General features: G+C 40.2%; 1 protein-coding gene across 3 annotated transcripts in view; it reads left to right on the top strand.

The window, feature by feature from the left end:
- The first annotated feature begins 218 nt into the window (after positions 1 to 218).
- Positions 219 to 22,610, top strand: part of LAMA3 (laminin subunit alpha 3) — a 114,820-nt gene continuing 92,428 nt past the window's right edge. For 2 of the 3 annotated variants that reach the window (XM_083824226.1, XM_083824224.1), the window contains exons 1-7: positions 220 to 593; positions 5,918 to 6,070; positions 13,928 to 14,045; positions 14,728 to 14,846; positions 16,424 to 16,594; positions 19,028 to 19,125; positions 21,096 to 21,211. In XM_083824226.1, the coding sequence (XP_083680352.1) occupies positions 315 to 593; positions 5,918 to 6,070; positions 13,928 to 14,045; positions 14,728 to 14,846; positions 16,424 to 16,594; positions 19,028 to 19,125; positions 21,096 to 21,211 (1,054 nt within the window). In that variant the 5' untranslated portion in view covers positions 220 to 314. Of the gene's footprint in view, positions 594 to 5,917; positions 6,071 to 13,927; positions 14,046 to 14,727; positions 14,847 to 16,423; positions 16,595 to 19,027; positions 19,126 to 21,095; positions 21,212 to 22,610 lie in introns of all 3 variants that reach the window. The other variant, XM_083824225.1, reaches the window with a different exon arrangement.

Genomic DNA, 22,610 nt, shown 5'->3' with positions numbered 1-22,610 from the left:
CCGCAGTCCCTTAACAAAACTACCCCCCACATTCCCTGGGGGGGTCGCCTCTCAACATGGCGGCGGGGCGCACACCTGGGCCCGACCCCACCGGCCCTGAGAGCCGGGGGGCCGCCGCCGGGCCGCGCCCTCGCCCCGTGCCCGGGAGCTCCGCGCTCCCCTGGGGCTCCTCGCCTCAGCGGGCCCGTCCCGGCGCCGCACCGGGGGTGTGTTCGCGGCTCTCCCCGCCCCGCACACCGCTACAGCCCGGCAGCCCCGGCCCGCCGCAGCTATAGGGCCGCCTTTGGGGCGGCGAGGGCAGAGCCCGGCGCACGATGGCCGCGGCGCGGCGGCGGCTCCTCTGGGCGCTCCTCCCGCCGCTCTTCGCCCTCTGCCCGGCGCAGACGGAGCCCCCCGGCTCCCTGGGGCTCAGCCTCCACCCGCCTTATTTCAACCTGGCCGAGACGGCCGGCATCTGGGCCACGGCCACCTGCGGGGAGAAGGAGGAGGAAGAGGAGGAGGAGGAGGAGGCGGCGGGGGGCGGCGGGCGGCCGGAGCTGTACTGCAAGCTGGTGGGGGGCCCCGCCGCCGCCCCGCTGGGACGTGCCATCCAGGTAGCGTGTGGGGACGGAGAGGGGTGATGGTGGGGACGGAGAGGGGTAATGGGACCGAGAGGGGTGATGGTGGTGGACCGAGAGGGGTGGTGGCGCCGCCGACCCTTCCCTCAGCCCCGCCGGCTCGTGGGAGGGAGGCAGAGGCTCTGGCAGGCGGCAGGGCAGCGAGGATGGGGACAGTCACTCGCGTTTCAAGCCATGCAGCAACAAAAAGCAGACCTCCTCGCGAGGGGTTAATGGAGGTGTGTTTTGTCCTTTGGGAGAAACCTGTCAGGGCAGGGAGCGAGCAGCAAACGCACCGAGCTCTGTGGTGTGCTGGGGCTGATGTTCAGAGTCGGCTCCATCAGAGCTCGGGGGGGGCTTTCCTAAAGCCTCCGACCTCCCAGAGCTCTTTTGTTTGTACTCGTCTTGGTGGGAGGAGGAGACAGGCGGAATGAAACGGCACTTTGAAAGGGATTTTGAAAGATTTAAGGTCTGCTTCGTGACTCCAGACGGTACAGAAAGAATGCACATCTAACGTGTTGGTGTCCTGGAAGAAGGGTTAGCGTTTCCAAGCCTTAAGAGGCATTTGCATGTTTTAACAATGAAATAACCCATAAGATCTGGTCTCAGAAGAGGCTCCAATGTATGAGAGTTTTTCCTTCTTGTTTTGTAGCGGGGACAGGCACTCAAGAGAGGGGAGAGTGCTCAGAAGGTGCAGCACCGTGCACACACTGTCTCGGCACTGCCATGCAGCAGGGTGCTCAGCCCCCAAATCCTCTCTAATGCCTTCCCTGCCTCACACGACATCTTGGTTTACCTTGCATCCGTGTAGTGCCCTCCGTCACAGCAAGCTCAGTGTGCTTTGGAGATGCTTACAGGTTGAGTAACACTGATTTCCTATTAGTAAAACCGGGCTGCCGGTATTAAATGCTTCATCTAAGGTTACAAAGCAAGGTTGTTGTGATCGGGGAAACTGCTTGCTCCTCTGCTTCTAACATGCCTCTGAAGTTTAGGCATCTGTCCCTCGATACTGAGCACAGCACCCATGTTTGAAATTCACCTGCTGGTATGGCTGTTTTCGGTACTAGCAAGCCTAATAACCTCTGCTGCTTTCTCAGCAGCACACACTATATCCTACTGCTACAGTAAGATCTCATTCTAACATGCTTTAGAATAACAGCACAGGATAACAAAAATCAGTAAAATAAATATGAGATAAACAGGTCAAAGAAGTGGAAGAAAGCATGTAGCGTGATGCATCGGCGTTAACTATTTTTGTAATTGTTCCCTTTATACTAACATCCAGTTGGAAATGAGGGTTTTCTGTATGTGGGGAGAGGCTGGAAAAGGGAGGGTTCCTCTTGTTAAATATTTGCCTTACAGGTCCTGGGTTAGAAGCAGTTATGGTTCATTCATGATTCAAGTTCCTAGGACTGCTGACAGCTCAGCCCTGGCACGAGGAAGCCTGGTGCTCCTCCTGAAGCGGTTGTGTAAATGTGAATGCAGCAGCATCTCTCTCCAATTTTAACAAAGCCCCATTGAAATACATAACATGAATACTTCTGTAGTTTACCAGTAGTTGTTGTGGCTTGAGAAGGCTTGGAAAATTCTTTCTGAAGGCCAGGGAAATCCAGCCATGGAAAATGTGATAGCAGCACAATGTGCATATTATCAAGCCACTCCACCTCTCAAGTTCAAAGACACTGTAAATAAGAGAATCTTTTTTTTTTTTTTTCTTTGGTGGAAAACTGGGCAGAAGTGCATTAAATTCTTGCAGAAGCTGAGCTTATCTTGCAGGATTTAGATCAGCATAGTCATTCCTGTGTTGTTTCTTAGAAGTCTGATGGAGGGTCGGGCAGCTTTTACGCAAGGTGGCAGTGATGGGTATAATAGCCACTGTCAGGCCAATTCCAAGGTAAAGCTGCACTATGTGCTTGAGTCACTCACTTTTGGAGAGTATCCAAAGCTGGATGGTGGCTGTTGTGCTACAAGCAGAGAAATCAGAAGGTGCAGAGGGTGATTTTCCTCTTTATGAAGGGAGCACATAGCTCAGTTGCGGTGCTGTCACAAGCACTTAAAATGAGGCAAGGAGAAGAAGAGCAGCCCCAGCTTCACTTCTACTTTTTCATCAGCCTCTTTCGTTCAGCTTGTCGTTCGATATGTCCACTGGTGAAGCCTGTCGTCCCCAGCAAATTCAGGGGGAGCATTCATTAAAGCCTGTCCAAGAGCTGACAGGTAGGGTGGGCAGTCCCTGCAGGTACAGCTCAGCCACCAGGTGCAGTCTGAGGCCTGCGACGTACGTTGGATGTACATTGTGGAAAAGCAGCGTGTTTCCCTTGTTTAGCACATAGGCAAGCGGGGCAATAGCTTAATAAGAGCAGTGTTGAGTGAACAAATGCGCTGCAGTGCAAAATATGTTGGCAACTCTGACAGATAAATGACATGCCTGGTTTTGCCTGCAGATCTGTCCGCAGTGGTGTGCGGGTGTGAATTAAAGTTTGACTGCATACCTGTCTTGCCTTGCCAATGGGCGCAGGTCTTCTAGGTACTAATTTGTGAACAAGTCCTTCATCGTTGTAGCTTTCTGTAATTTACAGGTGAGGCGGCATTTTCATCGATGTCATTGATCCCCACTGCTTTATGCAGTCTCTTTTTTTCCTCTGCTCAGGAGAGCCAAGGGAAAAGAGGGTAGCAAGGTCGCCAGAGGATGCACACCTGCCTGGGTGATGAACTGCAGCCAAAATCAAACGATGGCAGGATGCCCAGTCTCCAGGAATTGCAACGTGTCCCATGGCAGACAGGCTGGGGGTGGCGTGCCTGCAGGTACTGCCAGTGGGAAGCAGGGAAGGCCGCTCAGTCCAGTAACTTATTTTCTTTCATTTTTTGTTTTTCTGTCTTTTTGGCAGGTTTGCTGGAATGTACTTTAAATAACTGAAACTCCAGTTGCAATGAAATTCTTTGAATTATGTGTCCTAAAAGAAAAAGGTGGTGTCTTGAGTTCATATCAAGTGCTCTGGTATACTGAAATAACATAGGTGTATGGAAATGTAACACTTCTGTTCAATATTCCTCATTGTTTTCTGTTCATTCAGCCTTTCTTTGAGGCTGTTGCCAGATTGGAGCTGAAAATGCTGTGGCAGCCACTGTTTCCTGTATATTTCCAGCCAGATCATTGTGAATGTGGATTGAGATCTAAAGACCGTGTTTCATGCATGCTACAAAACTATTTAGGTATTATAACACCACAAGCTTCCCTGTGTTGGAACTCCGCTTCAAGTATGCGTTTGTCAGGAAATATTACCTATAAAGATGCTCCGATGTGGTGGCAGCTGCAGCTGTAACTGCACAGATTAATTGCTCAGTGTATTGATTCTGCAGATTGTGGCCCAATGTTCTCTGTCCTCATTGCAGCAACTGGCAACGTTGCCTGTAGCTAGCACAGCCTGAGGTGGTGTCAGCTATGTCAGAATCGAAGTATCCTGGCCTATTGTAGATGTTTGTACAAAAATCAGCCAAGTCACCTTCTCCAACAGAGCTGGAGAAGAGCCGTGTTATAACTTGATCCCCAGACATAGTTAACCAACCTGTGTACATATGGATTTAGTAAGTCTTTAAATAACTTGTTGAATTCTCAAGACTTAACCCTCAGCCAGGTTGACAACTGCAGTGCTGAATCAGAACACCTAATGGCGGTCACGTCTTCTGGCAACAACATCATGTTCTGGGCTTGCCAGAAGAGCAGGATGAGGACAGAACTACTGCTAGATGCAGATGCTGAAATAGTTACAACTTACACAGAAAATGCAGAAATATTCAGTGAACATCCATGTTTTTTATTTGAAAGACGCAAGAGGATGTAATTGTATCGCATGAGAATGATGTAGTTTCCAATCCATTAGTAACTATGGAAGAGGTTAAACAAATTCTGCTAGAGATAAACATCCTAGATTCACCAAGTGTGGATCTACAAGACTGTATCCAGCAAGAATGAGAGAGCCCTAATGTCTTTCCAGTATTAAAAGTGGACAAGTATGATTGCTGGTTTGCACTGGTTAGTGTGACAGCAGTGGCAAACAAAATTATAGTTATACAGGATTGTTAGTACTTCAAAGGTAGGAATATACTTGATGCTAGGTTACATGGGTTGTGGAAACAACAAAAGATACGTTTTTCTTTTTTCTTTTGATTTTTTTTTTTTAATTTATAAAGGGAATGGTTTAAATATGACATATCACCTTACTTAAAACACAAATCCAGTACAGGGTCAGCACCTCGCAGACTAAATGAATTAAGTACCCAAATGAAGTAACTATTAAGAGGGTAGTACCGTTTAATGAAAATGTCATTTTTCTATTGGGGTTCTACAAAGATCTGTACCTGGCATGGTTTATCACATCAATTATCTACACCCAGTTACTGGAATAAGATGTGAATAGGACAGTAAAAAGATTGCTTAATAACTAAATTCAATACTTCACCACTAATCTTAGCGGACTGTTAAAATGAATTTTCTTGAAGATAAAAATACTGCTGTGGGGCAAGCCAAGATGCCAAATTAAAAGACAGTTTGGTTCCATGAAGTTTATTCATCATTATTGTATGCAACAGTATCTTTAGAAACTGTCAGAGAGATTTTCAGAGCATTTCCAGAATGTGGCTTTAATTGTGGACTAAAAATTGGGTAGTAACTTCTGCAAATGAAGATTTAATGGAATTCTTTCATTGTCCTTAAAGGGAACACTCTGTGTAACCCATTGCATTTTCCATGGGTATGTATTTCTTAGAAGTTTCTTTTTCAGAATGTACTTTAATAGCATGAAAAAAAATAAATCCATGTTACAAAATTATAACACCAATCTTACACATCCACAAGTAGTTGAGTATTTTTTATGGTTTTGTTACTGCCAGTCTTCTGTGTGCATGTGCTGATGTTTCACAGTCTTTTAAGAGAATAGAGGGTAACTTTTGTATTGGTCTTAATCCAGCTATAAGAATCTTTGTTTCATAATTTCCTGTGGACGTGCCTGCAGAAGTCATAAAGGTAATTGCAGCAAGGTATCAGTAAATGTATTGATAAGAAAGGATTTATTGTAGTTTCCTTAAAGAGATTTCTGAATTCTATTTTGTAACATAGAATTATGTGTGTTTCAGGGTATAAGTGTGTATATTAATTACATGGGGAATCATTATACAGAAAAAGAAAATGCGCTATGTAAAGAAGTAAAATTTAACTCCATTTTTAGTCAAAGCTCTGATCAGAATCTCAGAATCGGAATCTCATCATGCATCTGCAGTGCATAATATTTCAACTGATACCATCTTTTTAATTAACTGTGTTTCAGGGACAGTTTTGTGATTATTGCAATGCTGCTGATCCCAGAAAAGCTCACCCAATAACTAATGCAATTGATGGAACGGAGCGTTGGTGGCAAAGTCCTCCTCTGTCTATGGGTTTAAAATACAACGAAGTCAATGTCACTTTAGATCTGGGACAGGTGAGTGCATGAGCTGTTGCTTAAGGTTTGATCATTTCTTGCCTCTGTATAAAAGATTTGCAATTGGGAGGGATGTTTGAACTAATTATTTTAATTTCCAACCCCATACCTTTTTTGTCTGGTTTATGTTATGATTTTTTTTTCTTGTTAACTGATTTAACTTTATTATAGTGATAATATTCCTTGGAAATTTTAAGGATGTGTGTTTTTGCCACAGGTATCATCCTGATTCAATGACTGTGCTTTCTTTCACAGACATTGTAACTTGTTAACCAGAGGTTACAGAGGGAATTGCCCAGTTAAAACTGGGGCTCTTTCCTACATTTCATATTCTCCTTTTCCATGGGTCTGTACAGAGAGATTTCACAATCACTTACCATGTACACAACTTGAGAATAATGTTTGTAGTCTGCTTTTGCCTCAGGGATCCTGCTGGTTCCTCTATCGTCCAGCAAGATCTTCAAGGTAGACAGGATAATATTGATAACATGGCCTAAAAAAGAAGGGTCAGCAAAAACAGTGTAATAGGAATTAGTAAGATGACAGTAACATGATCACCCGTATCTCTTCTGCAGGTGATAGGCAAATAGATAACAGTAAAGCCTCTGCATCTGTAACTGTAGCTTTTAAGTCATAGGGCTGGATTCTCAGCTGCCCTAATTGGGCACTGATCCAGTAAAATTAGTTATGCTCTGCAATTTTACACCAGCTGAAAATATATGCCTAAAAATATATGTATATTGCAGCCTCTGATATATATATATAATGTTTTTTTGGACAGTGGTAACTGTTTACTGACACTAGTGATATATAGGGCAAGATTTTTTTTTTAATTGGCTTTCAATTTAGTAAGAGAATAATAACAAGGAAAAACAGTAACAAAGGAAAAAATTATCTTCGAGACTTAGCTGCTGTTTTGTTGGGGATTCAGGTGCAAATCATTCTGCCTCTTCTACTACATGGGGTTTTAATGCTCCTATGCCTCACATGAATTTTTGTTTTTATTGTTTAAATGAATGACATGCGTGTTTGCTTTTTTTCCACTGTACCATGAAAAAAAGGAGTTATGTATAAGCAGATTAATTTTTAGGCCATAGTATCCACACTAACCTAGCACGCAATGGTCTGGTCTCTCTCTGGTAAAAATGCACTCTTTCTGGTAAAATGCACTGTGGAGGGGCATTGCATCCCTTGATACTTTTTGCTCCCATAAATTGAGTCACTTAGTCATTCACCCCAGTGAATTACAGAGAAGTGTGGCTTTAAGGCTGGGCATGCAGAGTAGGGGGACACTGAATGCAGAGCATGGTGCTGCTATGAATAGGCATGGACAGACAATCCCCTTCCAATAAAGCAGATCTTTCATTTTGAGCTGCTTGCATCCTTTGTGGTCTCAGCAAGACAGGGATTTAGGTTACAGACTAAAGTCTGTAATTTGCCTTGCAGTATAATCCAGCGTATTTGTGACCAACACTTGAATGTCATCATCAAAACCTTGTGTAACACCCGTGAAGCTGCTCCATCCAACACTACTGTTACCACCGTGTTTGTTAGCTTCATTGGAAGAACTACTGACAGGCAGTTAATCTGTTATGGGTTGAGTAAACTTCTGAGAAATCTCCTTCCTTCAGAGGAAGGATGTGGATTGAGTGCCCTCTTCTCATGGGACTCCTTGGAGACCAGCTATGTGCTGAAATTCTAGGAGTTATTAAAAGATTGCTCAGCAGGAGTCTCTGTCTTTCTCTTTACTCTGGTACCACTTGGAAAGGTTACTGCGAACTCCCTTACTGTGAAATGAAGGAAATCCAAGACGTAGGTCAAAATGACTTCAGGACTTGTGATCAAGAAGGGATCATTTTATTTGGTGGATGAGTGAGGGTGGGTGGTTTGTTAGGATTCCTCTGTGTGTGGCGTGTTTTTTTTCTTGCTTTTCCCTTCACAGACATAATCTTACATCTGTTCAGTCAGTTAAACCTTAGTTTCAGGATCTGTTTGAACCTGAGATTCAGTTTTGACATTTTGCCTAGTATTCTCCCATCCCAAATACATTCTGTAATGCACAATACTAATCATAAAAAAAGAAAAGTAAATACTGTGACAGAACAAGTCTACTGAAGTGAACAGGTAAACACTGAGACCTCAATTCACCTTACCTTATTTCAGGGACCTAAAAATTAAGAGCTTACTCAGTTAGTCATGCAGACTTTCTCAGTAGTCAAGAAAAGCAGACTTTCAGAGTGCAGTTGCCCCTTAAATGAACTGAAATAAGGCTTTTTTTTTTCCTTAAAGAAAAATGAATGTGCTTAAAATTAGATATGTGCCTAAATACCTTGCGGAACAACATGCTATAATACCGGGAAGATATCAGAAATGTAGTTTTCCTCACTGTTTGTTTGTCATATTCTTTATTTTAACATCAGACACCTTCTTCAAACAAAATATGGAAATACTTCTGCATTTTGATGTATGTGCAAAATATGACAGAGTAAGGTACATATGTGTGCAGAAAAGCAATGGTTGAGTTGTAAATTGGTCATCAAATAATCACAATTAGAGGAAGCAGAATGTCAGAAGGTTTTTATTTGCTGTGTTCCTGCCATTATATCTTTAAGACTCAGAGTGTAAGTCCCAGTAGAGCCTTTTGTCAGTATTCTGAAGACAATATTTAATTGAGTAGTTGCACCATGATGAAAGTTTGAGAGCTCATTAACATGGCGTTAGAACACCCACCCGCTGCTGTTCCTGTTTCACAAGAACTGGGGATGATTTTGACAGTCAAAATCTCTTCAAGATCTTAAATCTTTATGCTAGAAGAATGCTCACTCTGTTGTACTTTGTAATATGAGAAAAAGCAAAAACTTTAAAGCAAAAGCTCTGCTTTACTTCCCTTTCTGCCTTTCTCTACTACAGTTATAATTCTAATCAATCACAGCCCTTCTGAATAATAATTATAATGTTGATCCCTGAGGCATTCTCTCCATCCTGTTAACATACCTACTTATGCTGTGGCTATTCCTGACTTGTTTAAAATATTTGGATCAAATGAAGACTCACTTATACCTTTAATTGGTCCAGATTTTCCCAACATAGTTTTCAACATATTTTAAACTTTTGAATGCAGAATGTTTGACTGAACTTCATTGCTGTTCCCCTGACTCTTTGGATTGCCTGACTTTAGCAGGTGTGCCGTCATCACTGGCTTTCTTAATGCTCAGCAAATATTACACTAATACTCCCCCAGCTATTTTTCTGAACTCTATGTTTAGATGTAGAAGATGAAGGTTCAGGATAGCATGATAGTGCATGATGAAAAATAAATTACTTTCTGTAGGGAGAGAGGGAAGCTGAAACATATATTAAAGATCAGTGGTATGGCCTGTGGAAGACTCGATGCTTTTATATCATCTGCCAATTAAAGCATGTAAACATGTACAGGAACATGCTCCATTTATTCCTCATTCCCACTACAAGCACATTCTTAGCCCAGTTGCCAGATTTAATCAGGGAAACACCCTAAATAAACCATTTCTTGCTCATAAACATGTGATTTGATTTACATATGTATGAAACATGCTATAAGAAGTAGTCAATGTGTTGTGTTTTCTTACAGATTTAATTAAAAGACCTTTTGAATGGCTGGATTTTTTTATTTTTATGTTTGTATTATTCTGTGTATTTGGTATTGAGACGTTTTATTCCTAGAACCTACAGAAAGATACTTGAAGGCTTGTTCTCCTTAGATTTCCTGACACTATCTTCCTCTGGTTCTTCTTCAGCATCCTCTTAGGAAGATCTTTGTTCTTACTCATTGATCTCAATTCCCTCAATGTCTGTAAGTCTTCTCCCACCTTCCTTCCTATGTCCATTCCTACATATTACTTTCATCTGTGATGTGTTGCCCTAACTACCTTACTTTTCAACTCGACGTAGTAAAATAGCCTTTATGATAGCCTTCAACCCTCCACACTTCCCCATGTTTTCTTCCAGTGCTGACAATCCTACTGTGTTCTTTGTACTTTGCACTGTAGCCTTCATAAGGGGATGTTTATCTCCAGGACAACTGAGGTTTGAACCATACAAATCCTCTCCCATATGAATAACTTCAGTGTTCCTTGAAGAAATAGGCTGTATGTAAGAAATAATTATGAGCATTGAGTTGGTCTTTGTCCAATTCCCAACGGAAAAGTGGCTGAATGAGAAATTTCAGGATTGTAACTGACAATCATTGATGTATTTGCCTGCAATCTTGGCAAAAAGACCAAGAACCTGGACAATAGACTACCCTTTCATTTCCAGAAGTGTTCTTCCCAGAATACTGCCTGTGAAATGTGGAGAACTTTTCCCTTCTGGTCCTGCACATTCTCTGTCACAGAGAAAGGACTTAACATCTCCAGCTGTGACAGCGAGGCATGTTCACAGGCACTCAGACAACTAAATACAAGCATAGCTTCTCGGTGTCAGTGGCTGGTTAAATTAAGAAGTGGTGTGAGTACAACACGCACAATGCTAACTGAACAATATTGGAAACCCTGTGCTCATTACTGGCTTCTGCATCCGGGGAGGTGAGGCTAACATGCAAAGAATGACTTCCTCGTGGTGTGCAGTGGGAGCTTCTCCAGTCACTTGTGTATGTAACATTAGCACTGCTGCATTTACATGTACGGGATTAAACAGTGCGGAACACATTCGGTGGATCTAATGCCTCTCGTATACTGCCCACACATGGGCTTTTCTCTGCACCTCTACCATAGCTACTTTTCCAGGTGGTAACTACCAAAAAGTCTGGTTCAGCTCTCTCTGGTTGATGTTTTTGTATTACAGTTTCGTCTGCAAAAATCTATGCCTGGGGGGTTGCTAAACACTGATTGTTAGGATTGACTACTAAGTCTCTGGGTCTGTAGGAATGCCTCAAGCCCTACTGAGAGGTTACTGAAGAAAGGATGCACTAAACTCTTTGCAACAAAAAGAAATCAAAACCTTTTGTTTTAACCATAATCATGGGATTTTTATTTCGTTTAAATATATTGTTATTTTTATTGCTTGATCTGCCATTTTTTAAAAATTATTTTATTTTAGGTTTTCATGTGCATCGGTAGTTTGAAGTTGCTGTACATTTTTTTTTCTTCTTTTGTGGTTTCCATGGAAGTCTGCCAAATGTGGTGCTGTGAGGCAGTTCTTTAAGCACTGGCAGACCTGGTAGAGGAGTGGGTTCCTGATCTAATGCACATATTTGACAGTACTTCAGCTTCACGTACGTTGAGTAGTCACAGGCTTAAATCAATTCCATAACTGCGCAGCAGATGTGGCATACAGGTGTTCGAAGGGCACCACATGGTGATTCAGCTGTGTTACACAGAATACTATTGTGTGTCTTCATTTTGGCCATGGTTTTCTTTAAATGTGTATGAAAGGTTCAGGGTGACACTGATGGGTAAGTGAGCATGTTTCAGGTTTCAGTTCTTCAGCAGTGAGGAAGCACAGTGGAAATGGAATTCACCGCTTCTATTTTGCTCACGCTTATGAGAAGGCATCACCTGCTACGAGACGAGACGAGACTGCCTGTGTCAGCAGTCTGAGGAGCATCTCAGAAAAAGAATAGAACTGCATGACAGGCTGAAGCAGGTGCCGTCAGCTTTTTTGGAGAGTAGGTAGAAGGTCATTGTTGTAGCGGTTCAACAACGTGACTACAAGCAACGGCATCCTGGAGGAGCGGTCTGTGTTTTCTGTGTGCTTCTTTTGTGTCCCCCTGAGCTTTCTAAGACAATTGTCTTGATGAAATCTGGTTTGATGAGCATACGGACTGTTGTCTGCCCTTATTAATATGCATGTACGGATGGAATTCTTAAAGACTTTTAAGGCACAGGGGAAGCAAGGATATTTATGGATAGGCAGTTGCCTGCCCGGTGTAGACCTGGTTTTAAGAGATCTTGCCAGTGAAAAGCAAGAACATAAACCATTATTTTTTTTAGGAATTACAGAACTGTTACCCTTCCCTGTGAGGATACCAGACTTTGCACTGAATAGCCATAATGGATGACACATAGGGTCTAAATGGCCAGTATTCCTGCTCTGAAACTTGCCAGTCAAGTAGCAGAAGTTAATTGGTGAAGTATCAAAAACTCAATAAGAGCAAATCTTGCTACAGTCCCTAAAGTATTCAGCTGTTTCTGACCACTGGTTTGGAGATTTTCAATCAGTAATTTAAGGACATTGTTCCACCTGTGCAGTCATTGTGAATAGTTCTGGAGAAAAGAACTGTTCTGTCAACAGAATGACTGCCACTTATTTTGCTTGATACTGTTACCTAGTAAGTCATTTCCTGAATGTAGATACTGTCTGGCTAATTAGCTACCTAATTTAGTATCACAGGAAGTGATGTTGGTGCTTGTGAGGTGGTGTTACGTTGGCAGGGTAAATCCCGACACTAACATGAGAGGTTTTCTTCCCTTGGTTATCCTACCCACTGACCGAGGTCAGCAACATTCAACAAGTCAACAGTTTCTAAAATAGGTTTCAAGGTGCAGCACCTGCTGCAGTGATGCCTTAGTGCGTGTAGACCAGGCAGTTGCCCTGGATTGTAGTTGTACATACTGCATGAACTGAATGCACATCAAAAAAGCTTCAATTTCTTTTGCTGGGATATGAGGTACTGTCATGAGAACATGCTCCATGAAGTCCCTGAATTCTCATGTTCCTCTATGAGAAGGTTTTCCTTTCTTTTGGGAATGCTTTTGATATTCAGAAGTTGATGTCCGGAATGGATGTGTGAAGATCTAGTCTGAAAGGAGCCCTAACCAAGTAAGACTCTCTTGCAAGCAGAAGTTACTGAATTTCTGCTGTCGAGTGAGAAATTCCAGTGCAGCTGCGCTCGAGTATTGTCTGTCCCTCAGTATCTGTTCTCTTTTATTGACAACTCATATCCACATTGTGGTTGTTTAAATTTTAGATAGCCCTTGGGGCTCAATCTGTATTCAGCCATTTGTGTAGTGGTAATTTTACAGCTGTGCAGATTTTTATGTCTGCGGACTATCTCAAGAGGCTTATAGTAAAATTTCTGTTCTTGTCAAATCCATATTTACTGTAGTGTTGAGGAGCTTTCTGTCTGTATGGTCTATCTCTGTGAAACACATTGAGCACCTAAAGAAGCCAGGTGGGACTTGACCTTGACAGCCTTGGAACTGATGAAGTATTCTGAACAGTTTCAGACAACAAATGATCTACCAGCATAAGAATCTCTCCTGTGTTACTTCATACATAAAACTCTGGGGAGACTTGCTTCTGCTACTTGGGAATTGGCAAAGTTATCTAGAAAGATTCTTGTAGTGAGGGGGCAGGTGCCTCAGATTGCCATCAAATGCAGCCAAAGGAGCCCCAGTGTAAAGAATATGTGCATTTTCACTAATACCATTGTGATTTTCTTTGACTCCATGCACAGTTAGATGACTAGAATGCCACAAGCAGAGAAAATGTGCCAGAATGCTGCAAACGTATCTTAGCTCAGTAAAGAATTGAGATGCTAACTCCTCAAGGTTAAGTAATAGACCATGAACACACCCAAGCAATCAGTTGGATGTGAAACAGAGCTACTCTGATAGGTAACAGATGGCTTATAGCAGAGGTCTGCTGCAGCTTTTTTAATGCATTGGAGCACATTGTCAGGTGAAGTAGGTTGCTAACAGTTGCTCGGAGGCTACCAGCTGAGAATCTGGACTGTTATTTCTATGGGAATGAAACTGCAGATCACCTTCTCACTGTACACAAAAGAAAAGGAGTTTTGCTGGCATTAGTTTTAGTATTGCATGACTTGTATAGAGTTCAAAAAGCTGCTGATAATATTTCTACATGTTCTGTTACCAGCTTTTCCATGTTGCCTATATTCTCATCAAGTTTGCAAATTCTCCTCGTCCAGATCTTTGGATCTTAGAAAGATCAGTGGACTTTGGAAAAACTTACACTCCCTGGCAATATTTTGCTCGTAAGTATCAATTCTTGTGCCACTGCTCTTTTGTAGATATGTTTCTTTAATCATTCACCCAGTAGCAAGAAAATCAGACCATTGGTCTTGCTGAAGATTTCAACTGTAGTGAAGTGTAGTGAAGACAGTGAATGTCAAATACATTTCTCTTATCTTAGTTGTCCACAATAAATTAGTGAAAAGATTGTAACTAAAAATGAGCATGATATTTTGAAACTGTAACTCGGCACATCAATGTTTTTCAGTCTGTTGGGATTTTTTTGTTTTGCTTTTTTGTCTTGATTTTTAGTATATCAGAGCTACAGTGTCCTCCATCTCATTGGACTCCAGAGTTCCTTGAAAAAGTCAAAGTCAAATACAAGCACAAAATCTTGGAGTAGATAAATGTTTTTTTTTGTTTGTTTGTTTTGGTTTTTTTTGGTGTGTGTGATGACATTAGGAAGATTGTGTAGTGTCTTATCAGGCACCACTGAATTGCTTAGGACAAGAAATGATTTGTTTTTATAAATTTCCATTTTTATGTACTAAGGGAAGTTAGTTATGCACTGTTTTTTATTTTTCAGGTAAGGGGGAGAATTTACCTAAAGCACAGGGGATATTTCTTTGTTAATTCAAATTAGAATATACAGTACTATATATTTTCTGTTTATATATAAAAATAATTTTATTCTGACTTGACTAGACTCCAAAGCAGATTGTTTGGAACGCTTCGGAAAGGAAGCTAATGTTCCTGTGAGGAGGGACAATGATGTCATTTGCACTACAGAGTATTCTCGCATTGTGCCTCTTGAAAATGGGGAGGTAAGTGCTTTTAGAAAAATAAAGTGTAATCTTGGAAGTAAACAGTTTTGGAAGTTCACTGTTTCAGTAAAAACATAGAAAGTATTTTTTCAGCTGTGATTGCTTGAAATGACAATAAATCCATAACCAAGCATTTAAGTAGCTGGTGAGATATTTGGAGAGTGGACTGACATCTCATAACTGTCACCAGGAGACAGGGACTGCTCAGAGCAACCTGTATAGATTCTTTATTATGGTTTAGGTACCTCACTTTATGCATATGCATTTGAAGATATTGACTGCATTTTCTGAATAGTTTCAATGTACATAATAGAACTTAACTACTCAAGAATTCCTCATGGGAGCAAAGGCTGTAGAAACAGATATTTACCATTCAAGAATAAGTATCTATTTAAGAAAAAATATACAAAATACTACATGTTTATAATGTAGTACATGTGCCTGCAAAAGCATTACTCTGATTTTAGCCATTGATCCTTGCTAAGCAGAAATGTGGCTTGTGTTACTTGAATTGATGTTAAACTCCTCGCTGTGCTGTTCATTCTTGCTGACATTCTTGTTTTATGTCTGATGCAGTTAGAATCTACATCTAAACTCCTGCAGAGTTCTCCAGTTTTATGCATATGGATCTGGAGTTGTAGTTTAAAATTGAAGTAGAATTTGCCTATTAACATATCCATAAATTTTTCCAGATAAAATATTTTAAAGAACAATTTCTATAGAAAACTGTTGCTGGTACCATCCCCTATTACATGTTATATGACTTCTCCTAAAATAATTGTACTGCAATTAGAACTGCCACCAGTCTACTCTTACGTGTTTCAGATTATAGGAGCTATTTGAAAATAGAAATCTGTTATCTGGTTGGTTATAAATAAATGAAAGTCTCTTACTCGGTTGTACACTAGATTGTTAATTTAATAGGGATTCATGATTACTAATTTTCTTTAAAAAATAAAAAATGTACTGGAGCACGTGTTTTGAAAGTCAGATAAACCTGCTTTCATGTGAAAGGATTTTCTAAAGCAACACTGTGTACTTTATTCAAGAAGACCATTAATGTGCTCCCAGGCACTGGACCTGGTAACAATAATATTTTCCAGGAATGTTTGTGCCTTAACCCAAAAATAAATGTGCTTTGGGAAAGAGCCAAAACCTGGTGTTTTTACTCAGGCAAAACTCCCCTTGACACTATCAACTGTTCATGTAACTATTTGTAACTATACCTATTGTTGTTTTGTTTGTTTTTTTCCCCCTACTAAAACGTGTTCTTTTTGTGTGTTGTACCCACTGCTTTCAAAAGAGATAGAGGTACTCTTCTTCTTCTTCTTCTTTTTTTTTTTTTTTTTTCTATTTTTAAGGTGTAATATGTGTAATGAGAATTCAGGAGGGTCCAAGACATGTTTTTTTTCCTGACGTTCTGGTTTCAGTATGAAATGTGTAGTTGCTACTGTAAATATGCTCAGAAACAATAGTAATTCTTTTTATTCTGTTATTACTCAAAAGTTTGGCTCTGTGCCCACTACTGATACTTGCAGTTGATATGTTTTAACAAAAATACACTTCCTTTTTTTTAGATTGTAGTATCTTTGGTAAATGGTCGTCCAGGAGCAAAAAACTTCACTTATTCCTCTAGTCTTCGAGAATTCACAAAAGCAACAAACATCCGCCTTCATTTTCTCAGAACTAATACACTTCTTGGACACTTGATATCAAAAGCTCAACGAGACCCTACTGTAACCCGTAGAGTAAGTACTGTTTTCACAGAGGTATATTCAGCAGCTATATTCAGCATGTTAGAGACCAAAAATGATCTGAATAATTTAAGTTTGCAACAATCAGTATTTACAATGACCTACCTGTAAATCCCTATATTTTCTCCAGGTCTGTTTGACATGAGCAGGTAACTGGGATAGCAGGTAGTTATGGAGGGGAAGTAATGATTTTGTAACAGGCTATCTTCTTTCACTGACTTTGAATATTAAAGGAAGTTGAGTGCATCATGGGAGCTATAAGGAGCCAATGCGGAAATCTGAGCTGTCTCATCAGCCTTATTTTACACTGCTTTCCCTTATTTATTCAAAGAGAGATTTTAGAAAATGGTACTTGAGTTTCTGAAGGAGTAGGAATCAAAGGGCCTACTCAAAAGTTACTATCTGTAGACATATTGTTTGAGATACATGGGTGTTTTTAGTGGACTTTGGGCTATCCTGGGGTTTGAAACCCAAAGTCCCGCTCTCATTTAGTGGGGAAATATAAGGAAATCTGGATCCCTCAGGGGAATGGTGCATAGAGAGAGATTGAAAGCTTCACATGGTATTGTTATTTTTGACCTTTTTATTTCAAATGAAGATTCAGTAACAATTGGAGGAAACCCTGGGGTGAGGCACTACAGAAGTGTGTGGGTTTCTGCATCGAAAATCATGAAACAGTTCCAGTTACTTGATAGCACTCTCATTAAGTACCTTTATTGTCTTAAGTAAATGTTAAGATGTTGCTCACAGGCAGATGTAAAACAAGTATTTACTTCACTTGCCAAGCAGCATAGCTTTAATGTAAGAAAGTTCTGATGTTATTGCCATGGGATGTAGGACAGTTGAATAAAACAACAAGTGTTTTATTGAATTATTAAAAGAGAACACACATTTTCATTGTAGAGACCTACAAAGTCTAGGAAGGAGTTAATATTCTTAAGGAAAGTCTGTGTGTTAAACTTATTAGAGAAACAGATGAAAACCAGACGAGTTCTGTTCTCCTGTCCAAGTAACTGCCTGACTTCTGTTAATGGCTTGAGTTCATGACATATTGAATTATATACGGAATGTTTTATGTCTAAACTGTGGCAATTTGGCCTATTAATTGTTTTGGCCTGTTATTAATTTTACTTTTTACTAACCAATAACAGGACTATTACTGTTTGTAGTACGGCATAGTTCTGCAAAGCTGCACGTAACTATCGACAGTCTTACTATATTAAAAAAAAAACAAACAGCAGTCAAGTATGATGGCAGGAGTCAAAAGGGTCACTTCTAGCTGTGCTGAAAATACTGAAAGCACAGGTTTTGTTTACAATAAGAAAATGGTAGGCACAGTTAAAAATTAGTAAGTATGTTTGAGTAGAGATTGTTCAGAAAGTGAAAAATAATACAGATCTTATTTCCTAGTCTATATATCCCACCTACTCACTGCTCTTCTCCTGCCTAGAGCAAAGTAGCTTTACAGAAGCCAGAGAGAGAGGTTTTCAAAAGCTCTCTGCCTTGGAAAAGCATCTCATCTGTGCCAGCCAACTTCACCTACATAAGAGAGTGTTTATACCACCTAGAGGGGCTATATTGTGAATGAGTAAGCACAGGAGACAAAACTGCAAAACGTTCTGACCCTTTTTCTCTTTGTCCTCCAGTGGCATTTTCTCTGGCCCTTTAACTGTCTTTGGGGGTGCATAGAGATCAAGAATTACAACCAGCTTTCTGTTCTGCCTGGTGCACTAAGGAGGCAAGGAAACAACTTCTGAGCTACAGGAATGTACGCAGAAGTTACTATTGATATGTATACTCTGCTGAGATTTTTTGATGAGTTGAACTGATTAAATTTTTATCTTCTGTTGCCTGGATGCCTGCAAGGCATCAGAGTGAGATACAAAATGGTTCAGCTTCAGGTCACAGGTTCAAATCCAGCTTGAGTCACGGTGATTTTATCTGAGCCACCGATCTGTCGGTTTCTAGTGTTTAGTGACCTTGTGTGACTGAATGGGGAAACTGTACTGCTCCTACCAGTGTGTCCTACTTGTTGACCAGACCACGGTCTCCCAAACTGATGTTGTGTCTGTACATCTCCATAGTCAAGCTGGCTTTGAACAAGCTTGGGCACTGGTGGCTTTGTAGCTGCTGGGGAATGGAAAGCTACAGCAGTATGTGTTTGGTTTGAGGCACACAAGCCCAAAATTGTGTTCTGTTGATATCAGGCATCCCGTGAGTATTGGCTTTGATTTGCTGGGACTCATACTGAGACATGACATAAGTACAGGTTTGACTATTGGTTGCCTGACTTTGGCCTTCTGTAAGGTCATGCCTTTAAAATTCTCATAATCAAGATATAACCATGTAGAAATAACTGAAGTTGCTATTTCTGCCATAATACAAGTAAGAAAAAATCTATACATATTTCTTGTGATTCTTCCACAGTATTACTACAGTATAAAGGACATCAGTGTTGGTGGTCGATGTGTTTGCCATGGCCATGCTGAAGTATGTAACGCAAAAAGTGCTGAAAACCAATACCAGTAAGTAAAGTGAGCATCACATTAATTTAATGTCAGGAAAAAAAAACAGTCCACAAACGTTTTCAAATGAGCTTTTTTATTATAGAATGTAGTCTCACAAGAATTTTTTATTGTATTTAAAAAATGAGAATCTGCTAATGATCAACATGAAAACATATCAAGAGCTATTGTGTGAAATACAATAATGAAAAGGTCTTCTATTTAGATTTTAGCTGAAATAAGAGCTTGTAAGTTTTAATAATTCATTAAAATTCTTTAATTCCTTTTGGAAAACATGGTATGATATCACTTCCCAACAGCAGGAATTAGAAGGCCAACTCAAGAACAAAGTTAGTGAACTTTCTGGAGATATAGAGCATTATAACTGAACTCAGATGAGATCTAATGCTTGTGAATATTACTAGAAAGAAAAATAAAACCAGAAATTGAATGAACTATATCCTGTTGTCAGTGGGATGATAATTCCTTGTAGCTGAATTGACGATTAAGATACTTACAAGAAAAAAACATGACTTTTGGTATCATATTCTTAGTATTTTAATGAGGAAGACAGCCATAAAGTTAGTAGAACTCAGCCTGTATTTTTTGCTTGAATAGTTTGTAGGAGCAGAACTTGGGACTGCTTGCTATTTGTCTAGGTCCTTTGGACATTTGGCTCTAATATTTGTTTAGAAAAATAGTTGCAGAAGCATTCATTCTGTATCTGCAGTAGATCTGAGATATTTTACAATTATCTTTACATTCTGTAATTGAGTGTGTTCTTATCATTGTCACATGAGCTATTAGCAAACATCAATGTTATTTCAGTAACTTTGCAGCAGGAGGATGTTAATTTTAATGAATGAATATATTATCTTACCCTTCATTTACAAATGTTACTTTCTATGAACGAGCTTGAATTAAAAAGGGATAGTGACTGGTCACACACTTACCTGAAATCTATAGGAAAGTTCCATTTCCCTATGAAATTTATGATATCCATGTTGATTTCACAAGGAATTAGATCAAGCTCTATGGCTCGTCTGTTCTAGGAAAATGACTGAGCATTCAGGCCATTCAAAACACGTTTTAAGACCCCGGTTTAAAACAGCTCTTGCTCTTAACTATGATGGCATTGAAATAAACTGATAGAATAATGTGATATTTTCAATTGGTTTCTACTGAAGAGTTACTGGGCAAATGGGTGCCTCCATTCCAGATGTATATGCTGGAGAAAAGTAAGTGCAGAACAGGTGAAATCTACTAGAATAGAATGGTTATACTTGAAAATTAGATTGCCCCTTGGTTATTAGGCTACACAGATAACGGAGGAATGCTGGAAAAAGCCTCTCCAGTCTCAAGGTCTGCTTGTTATTCCTGGGGCTCTGTTACTATGCATGATAGTAAGACCTAGCCCATAATGAGAGTCTGCCGTTATGGAGGCTATTCAGCTAAATAAAAATAAATATGGACTATGTTTTCTTAACGATTAATGTGAACTATTTTAAATGTAACAAGATGAAGTTATCATCAGGGTTCCATAAAGACAGTAATAAAATTATTGTAAGCAAAGCATAGCTGAAGAATGATGAAGGCATGCGTAGAAAGATGATAAATATTTTGATTTGCTGTAGGTCAACAAGCTTTAGCTTTGGAATGAAGCTAAAATAGGATACATTGTAAGCTGTTATGTATCAGTTTGATTTAATATTCTAGCATAAAGTTTCATAATCCAGTCTAATGAATTCAGTTCTAAATGTTCTCTATAACTCATTTGTGCTAATAAGCTCATAATTGTATGATTGAAGTAACTGATCATGAATAATTTTAGGGAAGTTCTAAAACATTCTAGTATCACTATTTGACCTCTCTACACATGAACTTATGTCCTGTCCTTTTCACGTTATGTGTAAGTTTTGGGATGCAATAAAATTAAGAAAAAAAATGTTTAAATCCAGTTTCAGTAGACTAAGAAGCTTTTATTTCTGTAGGTTTCAGTGTGAATGTCAGCATAACACTTGTGGGGAAACCTGTGACCACTGCTGTCCTGGATATAATCAAAAACAGTGGCAACCTGCAACAGCTGGGAACACAAATATATGTGAACGTGAGTAGTTAAAAATACATGAGTTTAAAAGGGACTTTGACAAGTGGGTGAAAATTAGCCATAGTGCAATGTTCATGGACCGTAACTAACAGATTAGGCTTTGACACCTCTTTTTTTAACTGAGAAGATTCTTTCTGTACGGTAACACAGACTAAATGATGCAGTGAATGTTATTTTTTTCTCTCATCTCATTAAACAATGAAAATAATCACAGATGTCAGAATATTGCTTGAGAAAAGTGGAAACCTTCCTGTAGCATGTTGAGTGAACATCTCTCCCCAGTCATAGCTGCCTGCTGACAAATTGTGGGTGCTCCCTAGCAGAGCAGAGATTACAGGCATCTTGGAAGTTGCTTCCCCTTGACCTATTTGTATTGAGAATGTAGAGACTGCATAGATTAAACTTTCAAACAAGCCACTCTAAGTGGTATCAAGGGAGAACTCTTGGTCTGACTTCTGGATTTCATGTACTGTCAGCAGAAGGGGAGGGACTGTGTGTTTAGCTATATGGCTTTTTTTTGTTTGTTTGTTACTGGAGGGAATGAGGAGTACTTAGTGCAGTACTGCAAGATACAGTCAGCTCACCTTAAGAAACAGAGAAGTATTTAGTAATAATTTGCAACTGGGAGTTGTAAGAAGTAACAACTTAGTCTTTGCGATCTTTCATTGGGAAGAGGAGCTGAGTTATTCATTGTTCATGTCATTGTAGTTACTGCATCCTTGATGTTTTAAAGGAACCCAGTTCAAAAGTCTGCGTCATAAAGCAGATTTTTAGAAGCAAATCTGTTTTTTGGGAATTAAGCATGCTCCAGTGTTTCAGGAACCAATGTGAAATGTCATCTCTCCAGACATTCTTGAATTTACAATCTAATAACTGTGAACCATGTTTGGTCTGAAAAATCCTTTCAGCAGTGGAGTCCTGCCTTAGCCTTGTCACATGTTAGCCATTAATCAATGCAGCTCTACTGCCTTTCCTGCCTTGGACCCATAAGCGGGGTCGTCTGAGCTTCCTGTCATCTGAATGCTGTTATGGGAGGTTGTTCAAGGCTGCCACTGCTGACAGGTGTCTGCTGCACTCGTTTTCCTGGTGGGGAGTCTGATCCACACACGTGCTTTAGACCCACAGACTGAATAGTCAAGCTGAAGAAGCCCCTTGACCTTTCTTCTACCTTCCCCGTATTTCACTCTTAAAGAAAAGGTAATATTGTAAGATCGACCACGTGGACCCTCTTTTTCCTAAGGGGTACGTAATGTCCCACATGGGTGTTTTGCATCCTTCTGTCAGAAAACAGCGGCTGTGTTAGCCATCTCCATGCACAGACTTTTCTGAGCAAATGTGTTGGCAGCCTCCAGACTCCTTTGTGTCTGGCCTAATTTAACTTGTCTGCCTTTCCTGAGAG

Source organism: Anser anser, assembly GCF_964211835.1.
Source record: "Anser anser genome assembly, chromosome: 2".
Taxonomy (NCBI): Eukaryota; Metazoa; Chordata; class Aves; order Anseriformes; family Anatidae; genus Anser; species Anser anser.
This window is presented reverse-complemented; position numbering and strand designations above follow the sequence as displayed.